General features: G+C 50.0%; 1 protein-coding gene across 1 annotated transcript in view; it reads left to right on the top strand.

The window, feature by feature from the left end:
• DOCK2 (dedicator of cytokinesis 2) overlaps positions 1-19,085 on the top strand; it is a 473,020-nt gene that overhangs the window by 438,829 nt on the left and 15,106 nt on the right. Inside the window, exons 41-46 of the mRNA XM_055421792.2 lie at positions 707-848; positions 7,047-7,128; positions 8,163-8,247; positions 8,959-9,045; positions 14,427-14,603; positions 15,976-16,059. Coding sequence (XP_055277767.2) covers positions 707-848; positions 7,047-7,128; positions 8,163-8,247; positions 8,959-9,045; positions 14,427-14,603; positions 15,976-16,059 — 657 coding nt within the window. The remainder of the gene's footprint in view (positions 1-706; positions 849-7,046; positions 7,129-8,162; positions 8,248-8,958; positions 9,046-14,426; positions 14,604-15,975; positions 16,060-19,085) is intronic.

The following is a 19,085-nucleotide window of genomic DNA, read 5'->3' as shown; positions in this document are numbered from 1 at the left end:
AGTTTAGAGTACCATTAGAGGCAGCACAGTGGCACAGATAGGATCTAGAACAGGGTTTCTCAGCCTCAGCTCTATAGATATTTTAGACTAGATAACGCTCAGCTATGGGCCGATCCTGTGCATTGAAGGATTCTTGCCCACTAGGTCCCAGGAGTGTTCCTCCTTGGAGTTGTAACAATCAAAACTGTTTCCAGATATAACCAGCATCCCTTAAGAGGCAAAATCCCTGCCTGTTTAAAGACTATTGGTCTAGAAGGAGCTAACGTGTCAGGGAAGGATAAAGTGTGTTTCCATGGAGCCTTGTGATGAAGGACCTGCATGCTGGTCCCTTCCAGCCCATGGGTTCAGCCCATATGGTCCATTAAAGGCTGGAGGGAAACTTTGAGGCCATGTAGGTGGGACAGTGGGTGTGACAGTGGAGTGAGGCATTGCCCTGGAGGCTGAACATAGGATGGTCTGAAGAAAACATTCTCAGCATCTACGATCTCTTCTCCCTTTAGAACCAGTCCTTTTAAAAATGTGGTGTGCCCAGCTAGAAGGTGTGTAAGTTGAGGTTCCATCCTTTCTCTGGAGGGGAGGCAGAGGGTGGAGAGATCTCTAGGCTGTCACCACAGCCCTGTGCTCCTGACCAGCCTCCCAGCTTGGCTTGAACCGTCTCCTCCAAGCCTGGGCCCTGGGATCTCTGACGGATGTCCTTTCTCTGCAGAACAAAGTGTTCATCTACCGAGGGAAGGAGTATGAGCGAAGAGAAGATTTCCAGATGCAGCTGATGAGCCAGTTCCCCAACGCGGAGAAGATGAACACGACCTCTGCGCCTGGGGATGATGTGAAGAACGCCCCAGGCCAGTGTATCCTTAACAAATGCCCCTGCCAAGGGCCGGGCATGGGCCGCTCTGCCAGGACTTCAACCCACAGAGCCCTGTCCTAGAGCTGGGGACTGCTGCCAGAATCACTGCAGCAGTGCCAATTTCAGTGTCCAGTGTGGGCTCCGAAAAGAACCCATCTCAGGAAACTCTAAATGTTGTGTTCATTGATAAATTCACTCACTCACTCATTCCTTCTTTCTTTGTGATGATTGCCATCAAGCCCTGACTCTGCCAAGCATTTCCTTGTACAGGGAACCAGAGATTACACTCACAAAGTGGTCCTACCTCCAGGGAGCTTCCAGTCTAGCAAGTAAAAGACGTTTACAGCATCATTAAATAGGCATTTGTAAAAATGTGATCAATGCTGTAAGAAAGCCCTGCTGGTTACCGTGATTGGGAGGGAAGGAAAGTCTTCCTTGAGGAGGGTGATGTTGAAGGCGAGTGATGAGGCGGGAAAATGTCCTAGGCAGCAGGAAAGAGCGTCGTGTGCAAAGGCCCTGGGGTTCCAAGAACTGAAATGGTGGCACGTTGCTCTTACAGTAAAATCAGAACTCCTGAACAAGCCTGCAAGGCTGTCCTTCCTCTGGCCCCTGCCTGTGTCTCCAGCGTCATTGCCCCCAACTTTTCCCTCCCTCTCTCATGCTTCTCTGCCACACACATCTTGTTTCTGTTCCTCAAACATGCCCACTTGTTCTTGCCTCTGGGCCTATGTGTTTTCTCTTCTCTTTGCTTGGAATGCCTTTCCCGCAGCTCCTTTCTCATCCATCAGATTCTAACTCAGCATCACTTCCCAGAAGAGGCCTTCCTTGGTCACCTGATTGGAAGCCTTCAGTACTCTGCTATCTCAACCCCTGTTTGTTTTCGTTTAGCAAACTGATCTCAATCTGTCATTATCTTTTGTGATTTCAAATGAAAAACTGCTTCATACATAGTAGTGTACATATGTCAACTGAATGGCACAGAGAAAAAAAACAAGAAGGCACAGTCTGTTCATCGGGCATATAGTGAATATGTGTGTGCTCAGAGGTTCCCAGCTCTCCGTGACCCCATGGACTGTAGCCCACCAGGCTCCTCTGTCCATAGAATTTTTCAGGCGAGAATACTAGAGTGGGTTGCCGTTTCCTCCTCCAAGAGATCTTCCCAACCCAGGGATTGAATCCGTGTCTCTTGCATCGCCCTGCACTGGCAGGCAGATTCTTTACCACTGTGCTGCCTGGGAAGTCCGGGATATATATCAAGTTAACGTTAAAAATACATTCCAATATACAGTTCAGTTCAGTTCAGTTCAGTCGCTCAGTCGTGTCCGACTTTCCGCGACCCCATGAATCACAGCACGCCAGGCCTCCTGTCCATCACCAACTCCCAGAGTTCACTCAAACTCATGTCCACAGAGTCAGTGATACCATCCAGCCATCTCATTCTCTGTCGTCCCCGTCTCCTCCCACCCCCAACCTTTCCTAGCATCAGAGTCTTTTCCAGTGAGTCAACTCGCCGCCTGAGGTGGCCAAAGTATTGCAGTTTCAGCTTTAGCATCAGTCCTTCAAATGAACACCCAGGATTGATCTCCTTTAGAATGGACTGATTGGATCTCCTTGCAGTCCAAGGGACTCTCAAGAGTCTTCTCCAACACCACAGTTCAAAAGCATCAATTCTTTGGCGATCAGCTTTCTTCACAGTCCAACTCTCACATCCATACATGACCACGGGAAAAACCATAGCCTTGACTAGAAGGACCTTTGTTGGCAAAGTAATGTCTCTGCTTTTTAATATGCTGTCTAGGTTGGTCGTAACTTTCCTTGCAAGGAGCAGGCGTCTTTTAGTTTCCTGGCTGCAGTCAGCGTCCGCAGTGGGGAAGGAAGGTGAAAACTTTGGGAGATGGGTGGTGGTGGTAGTTGCACAGCAGTGTGAGTGTACTTAGCGCCACTGAACTGTCGAGTTAAATATGGGTAAAATATTATGGTTTGAAAATGTGACTTTTAACCACAGTTGTTGTTCAGTTGCTCAGTCATGTCCGACTCTCTGCAACCCCATGGACTGCAGCCCTCCAGGCCTCCCTGTCCTTCACCATCTCCCAGAGTTTACTCAGACTCGTGTCCACTGAGTCAGTGATGCCATCCAACCACCTCGTCCTCTGTCGTCCCCTTCTCCTCCTGCCTTCAATCTTTCCCAGCATCAGAGTCTTTTCTACAATAAAAAGGATTAAAAAAAACAAAATGGAGGCACTAGCACGGAAGCTGCAGGGAGGCAGAGCCCTGTGCTCTTGCTCAGTGCAGTGATCCTCACAGGCAGCCCTCAGAAAGCACTTGCTGGCCAACAGAAAGAGAAAGAAGGAGAGAGAGGGAAGAGGGAGCCAGAGAGAGCTGGAGGGAGGGAGGCACGGATGGGGCGAGCTGGCTGGGGCCCACAGAAAGTCAGGGTGACAGGATGCTAGTGCGGCTGGGGAGGTATGGTGGAAACGAGGCTCCGGTGCAGCATAATGTTCACCAGGTCAGGAGCTGATGCTACAAGGGCTGCATTAACCTAGCCCAGCCCCCGTGCTGCGCCCTGTAGCACAAATTAAGTTACAGCCTTTAAAATGGGGCTGACAGGTTCCACGGCTGGTCTGCTAAGTCTGCCGAACCTTAATGCACATATTTTCCCCTCGGGTGATACATATTCATCTGTAACCTTTTCATTATGCTCGCCTGCCCTTCACGCGTGCTCTACCAGGGTTATTTGCAGGTGGAAGTGTAACCAGTGGCAAAACTGGCTGGTTACACATGTGAGTTTGGTTGGAGGCGAGACATGGGATTAGTACTAAGGCCCTGCTGCATGGATGTTCTGGTATTGAACAACTAGGTGGCCTTTTAACTCATGGTGGGAGGAGAAAGCATGTGTTCCTGGACCGTGTCATCATACGCAGGCCTGATTCAGCTCCAGGAGTCAGGTGGAGAGGGAAAGGGCTGACATTTGCTCAGTGTCCTCTTCATGCCATGCATAACACTGAAGGTTTTGTAACTAGATTTTTCTAATCCCCATAAAGGCTTCCCTGGTGGCTCAGTGGTAAAAAATCTGTGTGCAATGCAGGAGACTCAGGTTTGATCCCTGGGTCTGGAATATCCCCTGGAGAAGGAAATAGCAACCCACTGCAGTATTCTTGCCTGGAGAATCCCATGGACAGAGTAGCCTGGCTGACTACAGTCCAAAGGGTCACAAAAGAATCGGACTAAAACAGTGACTAAAAACAGTAACAATCCCAATAAAACTCTATTGGTGGGTATTAATTGTCCCTATTTCATCGAGAAGTACATGAGGCAGAGAGGTAAGGTGGTTTGCCTAAGAGTACGAAGCTAGTTAATGATGGAGTTGAGATTTGAACTCCAAGGTCTGTCTCAAAGTCTGCATTCTTTCTATAATGCCGTCGTTTTCATTTAAGATTAATGAACAGAGTGTTTTCTATTGACTACTGTAAAGTGATGGCATGCCAGGCATTTTCATGCATTGTTTCATTTTATCCTCATAATAATCCCACGAGTTGGGTATTTTTAGTCTCTGCATTTTGCAAATAAGAAAAATGAGGCTTAAAAATGTAAACAGCTTGCACAAGGTCTCAGAAATTGATGGAACTAAGATTTAACCCAAGTCTGATGTTTGTAAACTCTGAGCTCTTAATGCTCCGTTCTGTTGCCTTCCTGTGTTGCATGACAAGACCCAGTGTCTTCTCACATAGGTACCCAAGTGGCAGAAGACACTTGACAGCAAAGGTCTCTTGAGTGAGTGTCTCCTGTTCCCCATGCACCCTTCTGCCATTTAACGCATAGGGAGGAGGGTTCAGCTGTGCAGCCTACTGGGCATGGTTGGAGGGTGATGTCACTGGCTTTTTCAGGACAGGTTTGGGTTCTCCTCTAGGACCAAATAGCAGACGTGGCTTAGAACCTCCTTTAGTACAGGGTTTGGCAGACTTACATGAAAGACCAGATGGAACACATTTTAGTCTCTGGACCGTGTGTCTCTGTCACAGCTGCTCACCTCTGTTGTGCTGGGGGAGCCCCATGGGTAGTACATAAATGGATGGGTGTAGCTGTGTCCCAATAAAACTTTATTTATGAACACTGAAATTTAAATTTAATATTATCACGTCACATAATACTCTTTTTTTCAAATATTGAAACTATAAAAGCTCTTCTTACCTGGGAGCTATACAATAACAGGCAGTGAACTGGATTTGACCAGAGTGCTATAGGTTGCTAACTCCTGCCCTAGACTTAATCCAGAAAGAACTCCCTCCCAGAGAAGGCTGTTTGCTGTGGAGCTTGAGATGGAAATTAGATTTCCCGAGTGTCATGTGCCTTCTTCCAATGAGGCTTGTCCATCTGTATTAAGCGCCACTTGCTCTTCCCACCCCTCTCTCGCTGGCTCTGCCTCTGACTCCTTCCAATGAGGCTTGTCCGTCTGTATTAAGTGCCGCTTGCTCTGGCCGCCCCTCTCTCGCTGGCTCTGCCTCTGCCTCTGCCTCGATGTCTCGCTACCTCTGTCTTTGCCTCTTTCTGAGGGGCCCTCGCCGAGTGTGGAAGTGCTCTTCAGCAGTAAAACAGCTGCATCCCCAACATGTTAGTACAGAGTGAGTTTACTGAGTGAGGGAGGATTGGATCTAACCTGGAACTACATTCTGGCCATTTCTTTTGTGTGAAGGAGTCCCAGCACCTGCATCAGGAAGCTTCCAGTCTGGTGGGGAGGGGGCTGTAGAGAGAAGACAGGGAGTTGGAGAGACGAGAGTTCTGTGTTCAGATGCGATGCTGTGGAGCGTCAGGAAGGAAAGGGACACCTGGCTGAGGGTAGACTGAACTTCACGGTGGTATGGAGAAATAGTCTAAGCAAAGGGAACAGTACCATCTATTGCATACTCAGAAATAATGTTGGGAAATGGGTTGGAATCCTATTGGAGGATTTGAATAGTTCATATTCAAAATTGGCATATTTGAATGCCAACAAGAGGTGTTAGTGATTTCTTAATTGGCAGAAATGCCAGGCTCAAGGGAAGGGTTTTCAAGCCATGGTGGACCTCAGGTAGAATAGAGGGAGGAGAGAACCTGGATACCCGAAAACAAGAGACAGGTAAGGAAGCTGTGGAAGCTGGGGAAATGGAAGTAAGGTTCAGGGGTGGGACCAGCAATGATGGACCTCATTTATTTGGTTTGCCACATTATTGACTGACAGTGAACAAAGGTCTAGAAGAGGCGTGACAGAGTCTGGCACACGTGATAACTCTTCTGTAGCCTGTGACCATGGCAGGCATCACTAATCAATCATGGAGCTCTTTCCCACTGAGCTTGGACACGGCCTTATATTCCTGCCCCAGGCAGTTGCTCTCAGAGTGCTGCTGCTGTTGCTGCTGCTACTAAGTCCCTTCAGTCGTGTCCGACTCTGCGTGACCCCATAAATGGCAGCCCACCAGGCTCCCCCGTCCCTGGGATTCTCCAGGCGAGAACACTGGAGTAGGTTGTCATTTCCTTCTCCGCTCGGAGTGCTGGATGGCATGTATTCAGTTGCTCTAAAGCAGGGCTTCTCAAACTGCAGCATGCATGTGCCTCACCTGAGGGTCCTACGAACACAGACTGGGGCTCGTTAGATCTTAGGTGGGCCCTGGAGTCACCGTGTCTCACAAGCCCTCCCGTGATGGCGATGACGCTGCTCAGCAGGGAGCACCAGTTACAGGCAACGAGCCCTGAGCTTCGCGTTACAGACCCAAATGCAGACTGTTGCTGTGTGGCCTTCACCACGTTGTTCAGCTTCTTTGACCTTAACGTCCTTTTCTCTGGAAAGGATGATTTACATTAACAGCGCTGGTCAGTGGAACTAGAGCGATGAAAAGAGAGCAAGGGGAGACATTCTCTGCAGTCAATCAAGAGCTATAAATGCATTAGGTGTTGCTCTTGTTCAAGATAACAGCATAGCAAAGAGTAAGGACTATGAATACTAACCAACTGTTAGCAGAGGCCGAGCCCTCGGACAGGGTTGCAGCTCTGATAAGGGCCACGGTGACTGCTAAGTGGTCAGTGGGACCTAGCACCTTGAGGTTTGTCGCTCATTAAAAACTTGGCCCCAGAGGACTGTCCTGGGGGTCTCAGCTGGGACCTGCTGTCCTTGGAATTGCCCCCCACCCCTGAGTATGTTGTGAGCTCTTAACTACAGGACTTGCAGACATCCAGTGTTTCACTGTCCAGCCCGTCTTGGATGAACACCCGAGGTTTAAGAATAAGCCGGTGCCTGACCAGATTATAAAGTAAGCCCCTCAGGGGAAGTTCAGGGGAAGGAATGTGGGGAGGAACATTCTGTGGGGCTGCCAAGCAAGCAGAGCCGGTGGGAGGACAGGCCTTGGTACCCTTCTATCTTAGCCTGTTTTCCATTTCCTTCCTGGAAGAAGCATCACCCCCATGAGCCCTCTGGGCCCTGCCCCTGGAAGGTGTTAACCAGGGGTGGCCGGGAGGATGAGGGCAGTCTCACCCTGCAGCCAGGGAGTCCTCAGGAAGCCGCGATGGGCTTCACTGACCAGGACGTGGAGAGCCTGTCACTCAGGTTGGTCCCGGAGCGGCTCCAGGAGTCCACAGCCGGAGAATGTGGGCGACAAGGGGATGATGCTTGGGCTGAGCACTTTTTCCAGGGGCGCATCTTTTAGGCATTTGTGAAGGTTATGCACTGACAATGGATGTGTCTGCACTTTGATTTAATGGGTACACTAAGGGAGTTCCCCCAGTGGTTAGGACTCGGTGCTCTCACTGCCGAGGGCCAAACGTCAGTCCCTGGGCAAGGAACTAAGATCCCACAAACCAAAAAATTTTAAATATAAAACAAAATATCAGCCTTCCATCCCCATCTCAGTAAGGCACCCTCGGGCAAGGGATGACAACCACACAGCCAGCACCGTGCCCTGCTGGCTCTGATGCTAGAACAGCCCTAGAGATTCAAGAAGACTGATGGGGGCGGGGGTAGCTGGGACACCTAAAGGAATCCTTAGAAGATACCTCAGGGCCGTTAGTCTAAGACCTTGGATGTATCCAGATCCTTCATCGAGGTCATAAGAAACAATGGCCCGGGCACCAATATGTGTATTAATGATAGAATTTCAACTTTTGGGGTACCCTGAGGGGTGCTATGTTCTTAAGAGGGCATATCACTGACAAAGTTCTAAGTCTTCTTAGAAGGAAAGCCTGGTTTTAAATGCTACAGTGAGGGCTCTGCCAGGCCTAGAGCTCCCTGCGGAGGGCCTCCCTGGGCAGTGGAGGCTCTCGGGGGCCTCAGCCTCTTCCTGTCTTGCAGCTTTTACAAATCCAACTACGTGCAGAAGTTCCACTACTCCCGGCCAGTGCGCAGGGGGACCGTCGACCCTGAGAATGAGTTTGCCGTAAGTGTCTGCTCTCCCCTGCAGCAGCCGCGGTCATTCCCCTGGGTCTCTGTACCAGCCAGAGCGTGCTCCTGCAGCATCAGAGTGGGAGGGCCTCTGACCCAGACCCGCAGGAAGGAGCCTGGCTTCTGTTGGTGTGATGACACCCGCTCTCCAGGCTCTTCTGTTGGGTTTGTCGTCTCATTTCTTGAGCCTCTCCACTCTCCCTGGAACCCAGGCCTGGCGAGAGCCCCTGACAGCCTCAGGGAGTTCACAGTGCCCAGTGGCCCTGTGTTTCCCAGGACCCGTCGGCTATTCCCAAGGGCCAAGGCTGGCACAAGGAGCCAGCTCCAAGTCTCTCTCAGCTCTTTCCCTTCATGTGATTCTTCATATTTGGAGGGGGTGGGGGGCGCTGCCCCTTTAAGAATATGGTGATTGATTGCTATACACACACCCCTGGAAAATGCACGTGAATGCAGTCAATTGTGCCTAAAAATTATGCCTGTTCAGAGAGCCAGCTTAAAACATACCGGACCGAATCTAGGGACAATGTCAGCTTCACATTGGAAAGGATTCTTCCGGGTAAAATGGGAGTGTGTTTCTGGATCTTGTAATTTTTTATGCTGATTCCGGGTGGAAAGGAGGCCTGGGGGCCTGGTTAGGTGCCAGCTCTGCTGGTCAGGTTTCATAAGTGTGTTGCTTTCCTGCTCCTGCCTCCCTCCAATGGGACAGTCGATGTGGATCGAGAGGACCTCCTTCGTGACCGCATACAAGCTTCCTGGCATCCTGCGCTGGTTTGAGGTGGTTCATATGTCCCAGGTGAGTCTGCTGGCCTCAGGAGTCTCCTGGGACAGGAGAGGGAAATGCCTTTGCTAAAAGCCGCTGCAGAAAGGAAAAGTGAAAAAAGTGTTAGTTGCTCAGTTGTGTCCAACTCTTTGCAACCTTATAGACTGTAGCCCTCCAGGCTCCTCTGTCCATGGGATTCTCCAGGCAAGAACACTGGAGTGGGTCGCTCTTCCCTTCTCTAGGGGATCTTCCTGACCCAGTAATTTAACCCAGGTCTCCTGCATTGCAGGCAGATTCTTTACTGTCTGAGCCACCAGGCAGGACTCCAGGAATTCCAGTGCAGGAAGGGACCTGAAGCAGCATCTAGTTTACCTGCTTTGAGATTAATTTTTAGCATCTGATAACTTTTTTCTGCGGAAAATGAAAGTTACCATAGAATCCAGTAATAAACCTGATGAGCAGGGAGCTTCTGTGGCTGGTACAGGGGAAGCAGAGGGACTGGAACTCCATGGACACATTCAGCTCCTCATGTCCTCCCCCACAGCAGTTCTTTGGGAGCCCTTTGCAGAATCCCACTATGAACTCGTTTTAGAGTTGGATGAAGTAAAGCTCAGAGAAAGGAATTCATGCAGAGGCAAAGCTCTGACTACAATGCAAATGCATGAACTCCATGTATTTTGTTCCACATATAGCATGTATTTTGCTTCTTAACTCACTTCAGGTCTCTCTGTTCTCAGATAGCTAAGGATCTTGCAGCCGCCAGCACGCAAAGGGAAGACTAGGGAAACTCAAGAAGCAGGGACGTATTCAGGATATCTTATTCACGTATTCATTCAGCAAATGTTTGAGTTCCTAACACATGTCAGGCACCTGGAGATTTTACAATGAAGCTTACATTCTAGTGGTGAAGACACTAAAAAGTCTGAGTTAAGTATATACTATGTCAGGTGGAGAAAACTACTCTGGAGAAAAAAGAGAAAGGTAATGAATGGGGGTTATTTTAAACAGCATGGAGAGGGAAAGTCTTCTGGCTAAATGCCTTTTGAGCAAAAGCCTGAAGGAAGTGAGGGAATGATCCATGCAAATATCCAAGAGAAGCACCTTCTAGCAGTGGGAACAGCAAGTGCAAAGGCCCTGGGGCAGAACCAGCTTGCGCCTGAATCAGAACAGGTGAGGGAGGAGTAGCAGTAGTCTGCTAGCAGGTCATGTAGGACCTTGTAGGTCTCTGGCTTTTCCACTGAGTGAACTGGAGCTGCACACACAGGAGGCACATGGTCTGACTGACATTTCCAGTGCTGTTTGATCAGCATTGAAACCATCCCCCTTCAGCCCTTAAGGCCCACACCCCAGCAGCCAGGTGACCCTCCAATCTCCTTTACACAGGTGTGGCCTAGACCTTAGGAAAATGTAATAATGCCAATAACATCAACAGACATTCCTGAGCATGTGCTAAGCTGTTCATAGGTGTGACCTCATTTAAACCCCTCCACAAGTGCAAGGTAGATATTATTATTCTTCCGTTTCAGGGGTGAGGAAACCCAGGTACTGAGGGAGCTGGTGGATTGTTGGAGGTTAGCAACAGTGAGGAGGTCTGACACTTCCCTGGCACCCAGTGGCTAAGACTCTGCACTCCCAGTGCAGGGGGCCCAGGTCCGATGCCTGGCCAGGGAACTAGATCCCCTGTGCCTGACACAGCTAAGAGTTCCCATGCCACGGCTGTGACTGAAGACCCGGCACAGCCAGATATAAATAAACTGACTTTTTTTTTTTTTTAAATAAAAGAGGTGAAGTTTGACTTTAACTTCTCATCTCAGGCATCTGGATAGAGTCACTCTCTCCGTCCTCAATGTGTCCCCAGCCTACCCCAGAGTTAGTGCCCTGGAGAGGAAGAAACGACACATGACCTTTATTCAAGGGACACAGTGGTGTGTGATAAGCTTAGACAAGTGTTCCAGGAGCTGTGTCAAGGGCTTTATATCATTATTCTATTTAATCCCACAAAACCCTGTGAAGTACGCTGTTACGATTAATCCCATTTTTGAGGTGAGGAATTGAAAACTTTCCACTAAGCTGTGGTCTCTACCCATTGACCCTGGCCGTGCCCTCTCCTCTGGTGGGCTCAGAGAGGTGCCTCTGTTCGTCACTGTCCCCGCGGGGCTGTCAGCAAACTGAGGGGATCCCTGCCTGCACTCCCTGCATGCCCCAGCCCTCTGCCAGAGCATCTCACCTCCTGATGAACAACATAACTTGCCTGTATATTTATTTTCAATATCTATAATTCTGCATATAGTAACATTAGAATGTAAGCTCCCCTAGGCTGTGAGCTCCAGGAAGACAGGTTTTTCTCCATTTTGTTCCTGGCCATATCTCTGAGTGCAAAAAATAGTCCCAGACACATAATTGGTGCTCAAGAATAGTTATTAAGTAAATTCATCAACCCGTCACTCAATTAACATGCAGAAGCCTGTAATAGCTGAAGTGGTTACTTTACTTTATGAACTCATGATTCTGAAATTAGGAAGGAAATAGTCAACCTTGACTGATTCCCCCTGATAGAAGTGGTTGGGAAAGCCTCCAAAATGTTGACCAGAGGAAATTTATCTCTGTTAACCTCCCTCAGTTGAGTTACTAAGAATTAAGGATGTTTCAGACACAAACATGCCATGCCTGCTGGGTGAATTCCTCTCCAGACACTTGTTTTTGGGTTACAGAGTTAGTATCTTGTTCTTGATGGTTTCTTTCATGAACTGTCATGACTGTAGTACAGTTTGTACAGAGAGGTGTTTTCTGATGGGATTCAAGTGTAAGTCTTGCTTATTGAGAGTTCTTTCCTTGTTCTTGGTCCTGAGAATATTTAATCTTTACAAGAAGTTCTGAGCTAGGGGTCAGAGGCCCAAATTCAACCTAGTATTAAGGGGCTATATGATGTTGGACAAACACAGCGTATCTCTGGCCTTAGTTTTCATCATCTGTAGAAAAGACATGAAAAAATTCAACCTAGTTATTAAGGGGCTATATGATGTTGGACAAACACAGCATATCTCTGGCCTTAGTTTTCATCATCTGTAGAATAGACATGAAAAAACTATGGAATTTCATGGGAATTCTCTGGATGTCCACCCTTTCCCTGCCAAGGGCCCAGTTTCAGTTCCTGGTCATGGAACTAAAATCCCACAAGACACAAGGCGGCCGAAAAAAGATAAGACTGTGGAGTTTCCCAGCTGAAAGACGCTCTGAAGAGCTACAAATCTAAATGCCTTCAGAGCCCAAGAAGATACTGTAACTATGTGAAATGGTCACACTGAGACAACAGGCAGTGGGCAAAGCTGCCACAAACTCCTTCAGGCTGAATTAATTTCTAAAAACATTAGAACTCATGTACTGGCTAAATGACAGGCCCAGTCCCAGATTGACCTACAGATCTCCAGTGTGCAAACCCATCCCTAGTTTCTGTCCATTGGAATTATTTTGCATATGAAAAAGCTAAAGCCCGGAGATGGAACTTGAACTGCCCCGTGATCAGTGGCAGATGTAAGTTGTAATAATAATGCTTATCTCATGCAGCTCAGAGGATTCCTAAGACAGACACTGCACCGTGGGTTGCAGCTTGTAGAACACGGGCTGCTGCCCCCGCCAGGCTGAGCAGCCTTGCCCTCCAGCTCCCCTTTGTGTGCGCATGCGCATGTGTGTGCATGCGCAGTGTGTGCATGCGCATGTGTGTGCATGCGCAGTGTGTGCATGCGCATGTGTGTGCATGCGCAGTGTGTGCATGCGCATGTGTGTGCATGCGCAGTGTGTGCACGAGTGGCAGTGACACACAGAGACAGCCTCCTCGCAGGACCTTTGAGGAGACAGCCATCGTCAAACATGTCCAGAGACAAGGAAAGTGGGTGGGGAGGCCAGGATTTCCCAGGGATTTAGGGAGATAGTTTACAAGGATGACCAAGAGCGTGGCTGTGAGTGCCGGGTCTGCCCCTCTCGCACACTTGACAGTGACAGTAACTAGCCGATGCGCTCTGAACAGAGCACTGCTGTGAGTCAAGTGTCGTAGTTCTCACCTGCTCTTTGCTGTGCGCTCACGAGGCAGGCCCTGTAACCCCACCGTGTCAACAGACAGCAGCACTGAGGGCCCCTCCTCCGGGAAGCTTTCTCAGGTTTCCTGACCGTTCCCTCCGGCCCCCACCCGCCCTGCCAGTGAGCCTTCCCTTCTTGGGAAGGATGCTGTTCCTTGCCCTAATGTCTACAAGAGGTAATAATAATCATCAGCTACTTTTTGAAGTAGATTTTCTTCTCATTTTACCAAAAAGTCAACTGAGGCTCGGAAAGTTTAGGAAACTTGCCCAAGGTCACACAGATAGAAGAACTGGCTGAGATTTGTACTCATTTTTAATTTGCTTAGTTTAGTTCAGGGGTCAGGAAGCTATAGCCCCTGAGCCAGATCCCACCTGCATTTATTTCAGTAAGTAGTTTCATTGGAATAGCCACGCTCACTGATTCTCACACTGGTTTCTTCCCGCGATGACAGTGTTGAGTTGCTGCCACAGACAGCATCTGGCTCTGTCACAGAGAAAGTTTGAAGACTTCTTATTCACTGTTTTGCCTAGATCCTATGCTCATGGGAACCACGGTTTTGCCAGTTAGCGCCTAATGCCACTCTTCTTGCTGTGCTGTGTTCAGTCCTTCAGTGGTATCTGACTTTGAGACCCCATGGACTGTAGCCTGCCAGGCTCCTCTGTCCGTGGGATTTCAAAGGCCGAGAATACTGCAGTGGTTGCCCTTTCCTCCTCCATAGGATCTTCCTGACCCCAGGATAGAACCCTTGTCTCTTGCATCTCCTGAAGTGGCAGGCAGATTCTTTACCACTGTGCCACCTGGGAAATCCAACATTCTATTTATCTTGATTTTTAAGAGGTATTGAAAGGGTGTTTAGTTTTATCTCCCAACTAAACAAAGCCTGTGTTGAGCAGTGACCCCATATAACAAGTCTCAGGACCTGATATGGGCCTGGCCGGTGATTCTGTCATCAGCTGCTCTAGCCTCCAGCTCAGGGCTCACATGGTGGGTGCACATCCAGTACCGCATGGGTTGAGTGGGTGTGTCTCTCGCCAGGTGATAAGAGGAAAAAGCCTTCTTGGAGCACAGCCAATCCCTGAAACCCCAAAGAGTGCCTGCTACTGCCTACTTCATTCCCCAGGGAAATCTTTTTCTCACTAAGCAGAAATTCAGCTTGTCACTTCCCCAGACAGCAGATGGCCCCCAGGGCTCAGTAATTACCATGGGAGCCTGCTACAGCCCCTTGGGGAACATTGCTTCATTTGAATTCCAACCCCAAAGGAAATCAATCCCAATAATTATACCTGTTTTTAAAGCAGCCTGCTCAGGCCCTTTCTTCTTGGTGATCTTGTTTTCAACAGACCACAATTAGCCCTCTGGAGAATGCCATCGAAACCATGTCCACCGCCAATGAGAAGATCCTGATGATGATAAACCAGTATCAGAGTGATGAGACCCTCCCCATTAACCCGCTCTCCATGCTCCTGAATGGGATCGTGGACCCTGCTGTCATGGGAGGGTTCGCCAAGTACGAGAAGGTGAGGGGTCCCCTCACCACGGGACAGGGCGGTGGCAGGAGGGTCCTGGGCAGAGAGCTGCTGCCACTCATCTCATGGCAGCCGTCTGTCCCTCAGAAGGACACGGCGGGTATTCGGACCTCAGGCACCCCCCAGAATTCCCACAGCCTGACCCTCATCTGCTTCCCTCCCTCGATGCCATGCTGTGTGTGGTGCAGGAAGGAGAGGCAGTCACAGAGGTCTCATCCGGCTGGGCACATCCAGGTGCCTCTGTCAGAGAGAGACTCTGGAATGACCATAATCCAGGCCATGACAGTCAGGAGCCACCAGTGAAAGTCCATGCCACTTGTGAAAAGTCATCTCTTCTACAGATGATGGAAATGACCTCTACAAATGGGAAGAAGTGAAACCTGGAATCTGTGAAAACCCAGAAGGGATGGGAGATCAACTCCAAAGAAGGAGTTGTTATCTAGATATTCCGGTTATAAGGTCCCTCTAGAAATCTGCACACGTTTTGGCCACAGATTTCATTTTTGAGCCTCATGGTGTCCATGGCAAAAAGGGCAAGGCCATCGGTTATAGGAGTCACATTTTCCACTGGAGGAAAATAATTACTCAGTAAGCAGGGATGGGCTGGGGGTGGGAGCAGAGCTTTTCCCAGCGCTGAGATAGAACAGAAAGTTTTCTTAGGTTTTCACCTAAGCCATGCATTAATGGGACACTGAGGGAACTCATTCTCAAAAATCTCATGATGAATTTCTTATTGACTTTTCTATGTCATCCACTGATGTGAGACTAAGAATGCGACACAACGGTGTAATTCAGGGGCAGTAATTCCAGTTGGTCCTTCCAGTTACCCTTGGGTGCCCCATACAGTCATCACTGGCAACCCTCTGTACGTCCTCGAGGGGTGATGAGCCACGTCTGTATGCGTGTGCACACACTGAGCACATGAGCCCAGAAGCAGCTGGGCCGCCAGGGTCCCGCACCGCGGGGAGGTGAACTGGAAAGACCGTTGGTGAGATTCCTTACTGAGGCTCTTCCCATGGGACAGTGCGTTGACTGCAGCAGAAACCCCTGCAGGATTTCCTAACACAGGATTTCCCCCACCCCATCCCAACCCCAGAGGTTCTGATTCGGTCATCCTGGGGAGTTTGTTCAAAGGTGATGCCACTGGTCCAGAGACCACCCCCCACCCCCACCTAACAACTGTGTCCCGGGGTTTGTTTGTGACCCTTTCCCTGGGAGCAGGCGACATGCGTCCCCGCGCTCCCTGAGTGTTGCCATCCCCACAGCAGTGGCCTCACTCTGCCCCTGTCAAATGGTGCCAGAGGGAGGGGTTGTGGGGGTCACGCCAAAGGCACAGGAAGCCCCCAATGTCATCTGCCCCCAGGCCTTCTTCACTGAGGAGTACGCCCGGGAGCACCCGGAGGATCAGGACAGACTGACGCGCCTCAAGGATCTGATCGCCTGGCAGGTACAGCAGAGCCGCCGGGGCCCGGCCGCCCCCTCCCCCCTCCCTGGCCCCTGCCAGGTATGGCTAGCTCTGCTTGCTCTCCTGCCCTGTGGCTTGGACCTTTCCCCTGCCTCTGTCTTCACCTGAGCAGGCTCATCCTGGAAGTGGGATTTGGGGCACTGCCTCCTCGGGGTGCCTCGCACTGTGCAGGGGTGCTGCGCTGCTGCGTGTTGCTAGGACGGCTCTGCTGGGGGTGGAATTCAGGAGGTGGCCTCTCCCAGTGGGACCGAAGTGAAATCCAGGCTCCCGCACACCTCCCACCACCACCCCTGCACCCAGCACCCACCAATCAGATAACGGGAGACCCGGCCCCCACCCCCACCCCTCCTCCTCCTAAGGCTGACCCAGTTTATCGCAGTTGATGCTCAGATGGATTCCAGGTTTCGAAAATAATCGAGGCCTCGGTTTGGTTGGTTTGGGGTCAAAGGCCTGCCCTCCACACAAGCTGCTCAGCCCCGGCAGTCCAGCCCTGGGCCTCAGACAGACTGTTCTCCCTGCCTGCTCTCCCCTGCTCCCTGCGTGTCTTTCGCCCACCCGCCCCCTCCGCGCACCCTGTAGCCTCCTCCCTTCCCTCCTGTCTCCTGCCCTTCTCACTCCACATGGCTCTCTGTTTCTCTCCTGATGAGCTCTTCGCCGGCCGCCTCCCTCTCTGACTCGGCCTCTCTCTGCCGCCCCCCTCACACCTCACTCCAGGCTCTGCTTCCCTTCTGCTTCTCTCTCCACTGCCCTTCCTCCTTCTCCGCTTTTTCTCTGGCTCCCTCTCCTGGGTTTTCTCTCTCTCCATCTCTTTCCCACTCCCTGAAGAAGAAACGATCCACAGACCCCTCCCCAGAGGTGTTCAGAGGACCAGGCTCCCAGTCTGGGCCTGCAGCACCCCCTCCCCAACACCTCCCTGCTCTCCAGGACCACCCAGGACCCAGCGTGAGCTCCAGAGGGCATGCTGGGGGGGACTGCGAGCAGGGCCAGCCCTCCCTTCTTGCCAGTCACAGTGCAAAGAAAGGCGAGCTGTTGTGGGGAGTTTTTGTGACTCCAGGGAAATCAGGAATGCGAAGCGTTGGGTGCAGCCTCTTTTCTTAAAATAAGAATTCCTAATTCAGGTCCTTCTCTGCCTCTGCCAATTTATGCAAAGTGAGGCCTTAAAAATGAACCGCCAAGGGCTGTGCAGTGCACTCTCCTAAGTGCATTCTGTGTGTCTGCAATTTTCTCTCCCGTCTTACCTTGTGCCACTTGTGAAACCAGTCATCCCCAAGGGCCCCAGCTCTTGAGGTCACCGTGTCCTTTAATGCTCAAGTAATGATGCCCACCCTCCCCATGCCCAGCTTGGGAAGCAGGGAGTCTCAACCTTGGTTGGTTTCCTGCTTCCGTTCTTTCTGGGGCACCCCAAGGAGGGCAAAAATGTCACACAGATTTGGTTGTCAGGTGTAATTCTCAGTCCATGTCGCTGCCCAGGCCTCCCTGCTGGGCCTGCCTTATTCCCTGGGAGGGGATTCTCTGGGCCGTATCCGCTGTACCCAAAGCATGGCCTGGACTGTGGCCTCGCAGTGCGGCTGATACCAGGCTGTGCCTTCTACCGACATTCTCCCAAAATCTTTCCATTAATAAAGGGACACCACAAGCAAAGAAGGGAGACTGACAGCATGTATTGGATGTTACAGCCTCTAAGAGCCCTTGGCTAGGCCTCCTCCAACAGCACCCCCTAGTGGACAGCGCGTGCCCTCGCCTTAGCACCAGCCCCAGCTCCTCTGCCCCATCGCTGACGGAAGCACACCGAAGGGGACTGCCCTGGACCACGTCCCTCCCACTCAGAGGCTAGCATCCTAAATACTCGAAAGACGCTGCCCTGCTCAGGGTGAAGGCGGCCTTTCTAACATCACACACAGCAGATTAGTTCTTCCTCCTTCATTTCTTTCCATTCTTTCTTGCAACTTATATAATGTACATTGAGCTCCAACTGTGTGCCAGGCTTGGACCCACTCCCTGCCTCCCTTCTCAAAGCTTAATTATAGATTGGCTCTTGGTTTGGCAAAGCCAGATTCACTTTGGATTTTCTCAAAACACAAGATCCTTAGAGTTCTTGGATCTAAAGGGAGACATACCTGCACCTCTAGCAACACAACAGGAGCTAGAAGTGCACAGCATATGATGGGCTCCAGAGTTCATGGGCTTCAAGACTGATGGCTTATTTTTTTCTTTGTGAAGATTTTTCTCTATGTTTATCAGCATGGTAAGATGTCTGTAGTACATTCTTCTTGTAAACATGTTTGAAGCATTACATGCAGAGAAGTAGACACAACAAAGATACACAGCATGTGGATTTATCACAATGTACACCCGTGCAGCCACCCCCAGATGAGGGCCCAGAGTCCCTCTAGCACATGGACGCCTCTCTTGTGCCTTCCTGTGACCACTGCCAGCTCTCCCCAGGGCTGACCACTATCCTACCTTTACAATAACCATTTACTTGCTGTTTAACAGTATTTTTTAACCATCCAAGCACTCGTTTCTAAACTTTTCCTGACTTTTGGCCTCTATATAAATGGAATCCCACAGTATGCAATCTTCCGTGTCTAACATTTTGTTTAAAGTTATGTTTTAAATTTGGTTAATTTTATTATACAAGGCCATTATTTATTTATTTTTATCGATGTATAATAGTCTATGCAGCTGAACTGTATAACTGAGCCAGAAAATTTTGTTTTGTTTTGTTTTTTAACTGATGGAGATTTGGGGTGATTTCAGTTTGAGGCTATTTCAAGTAGTCCTGCTCTGAACATCTTCGTATGTATCTTTTTAGCACAAACATGCTCAGTTTCTGTCAGGTATATACCTACCTATGGAGTTGCTTGGTTATAATATATGAGACTATCTGGCTTTAATCTGTTCAGTTCAGTCGTTCAGTCCTGTCCGACTCTTTGCGACCCCATGGACGCACGCCAGGCCTCCCTGTCCTTCACCAACTCCTGGAGTTCACCCAAACTCATGTCCAT

Source organism: Moschus berezovskii, chromosome 18 (assembly GCF_049115385.1).
Source record: "Moschus berezovskii isolate FMDL1 chromosome 18, NW_MosBer_1.0, whole genome shotgun sequence".
Lineage (NCBI taxonomy): Eukaryota > Metazoa > Chordata > Mammalia > Artiodactyla > Moschidae > Moschus > Moschus berezovskii.
The sequence above is the reverse complement of the archived record's forward strand: the minus strand, read 5'-3'. Positions and strand labels throughout refer to the sequence as shown.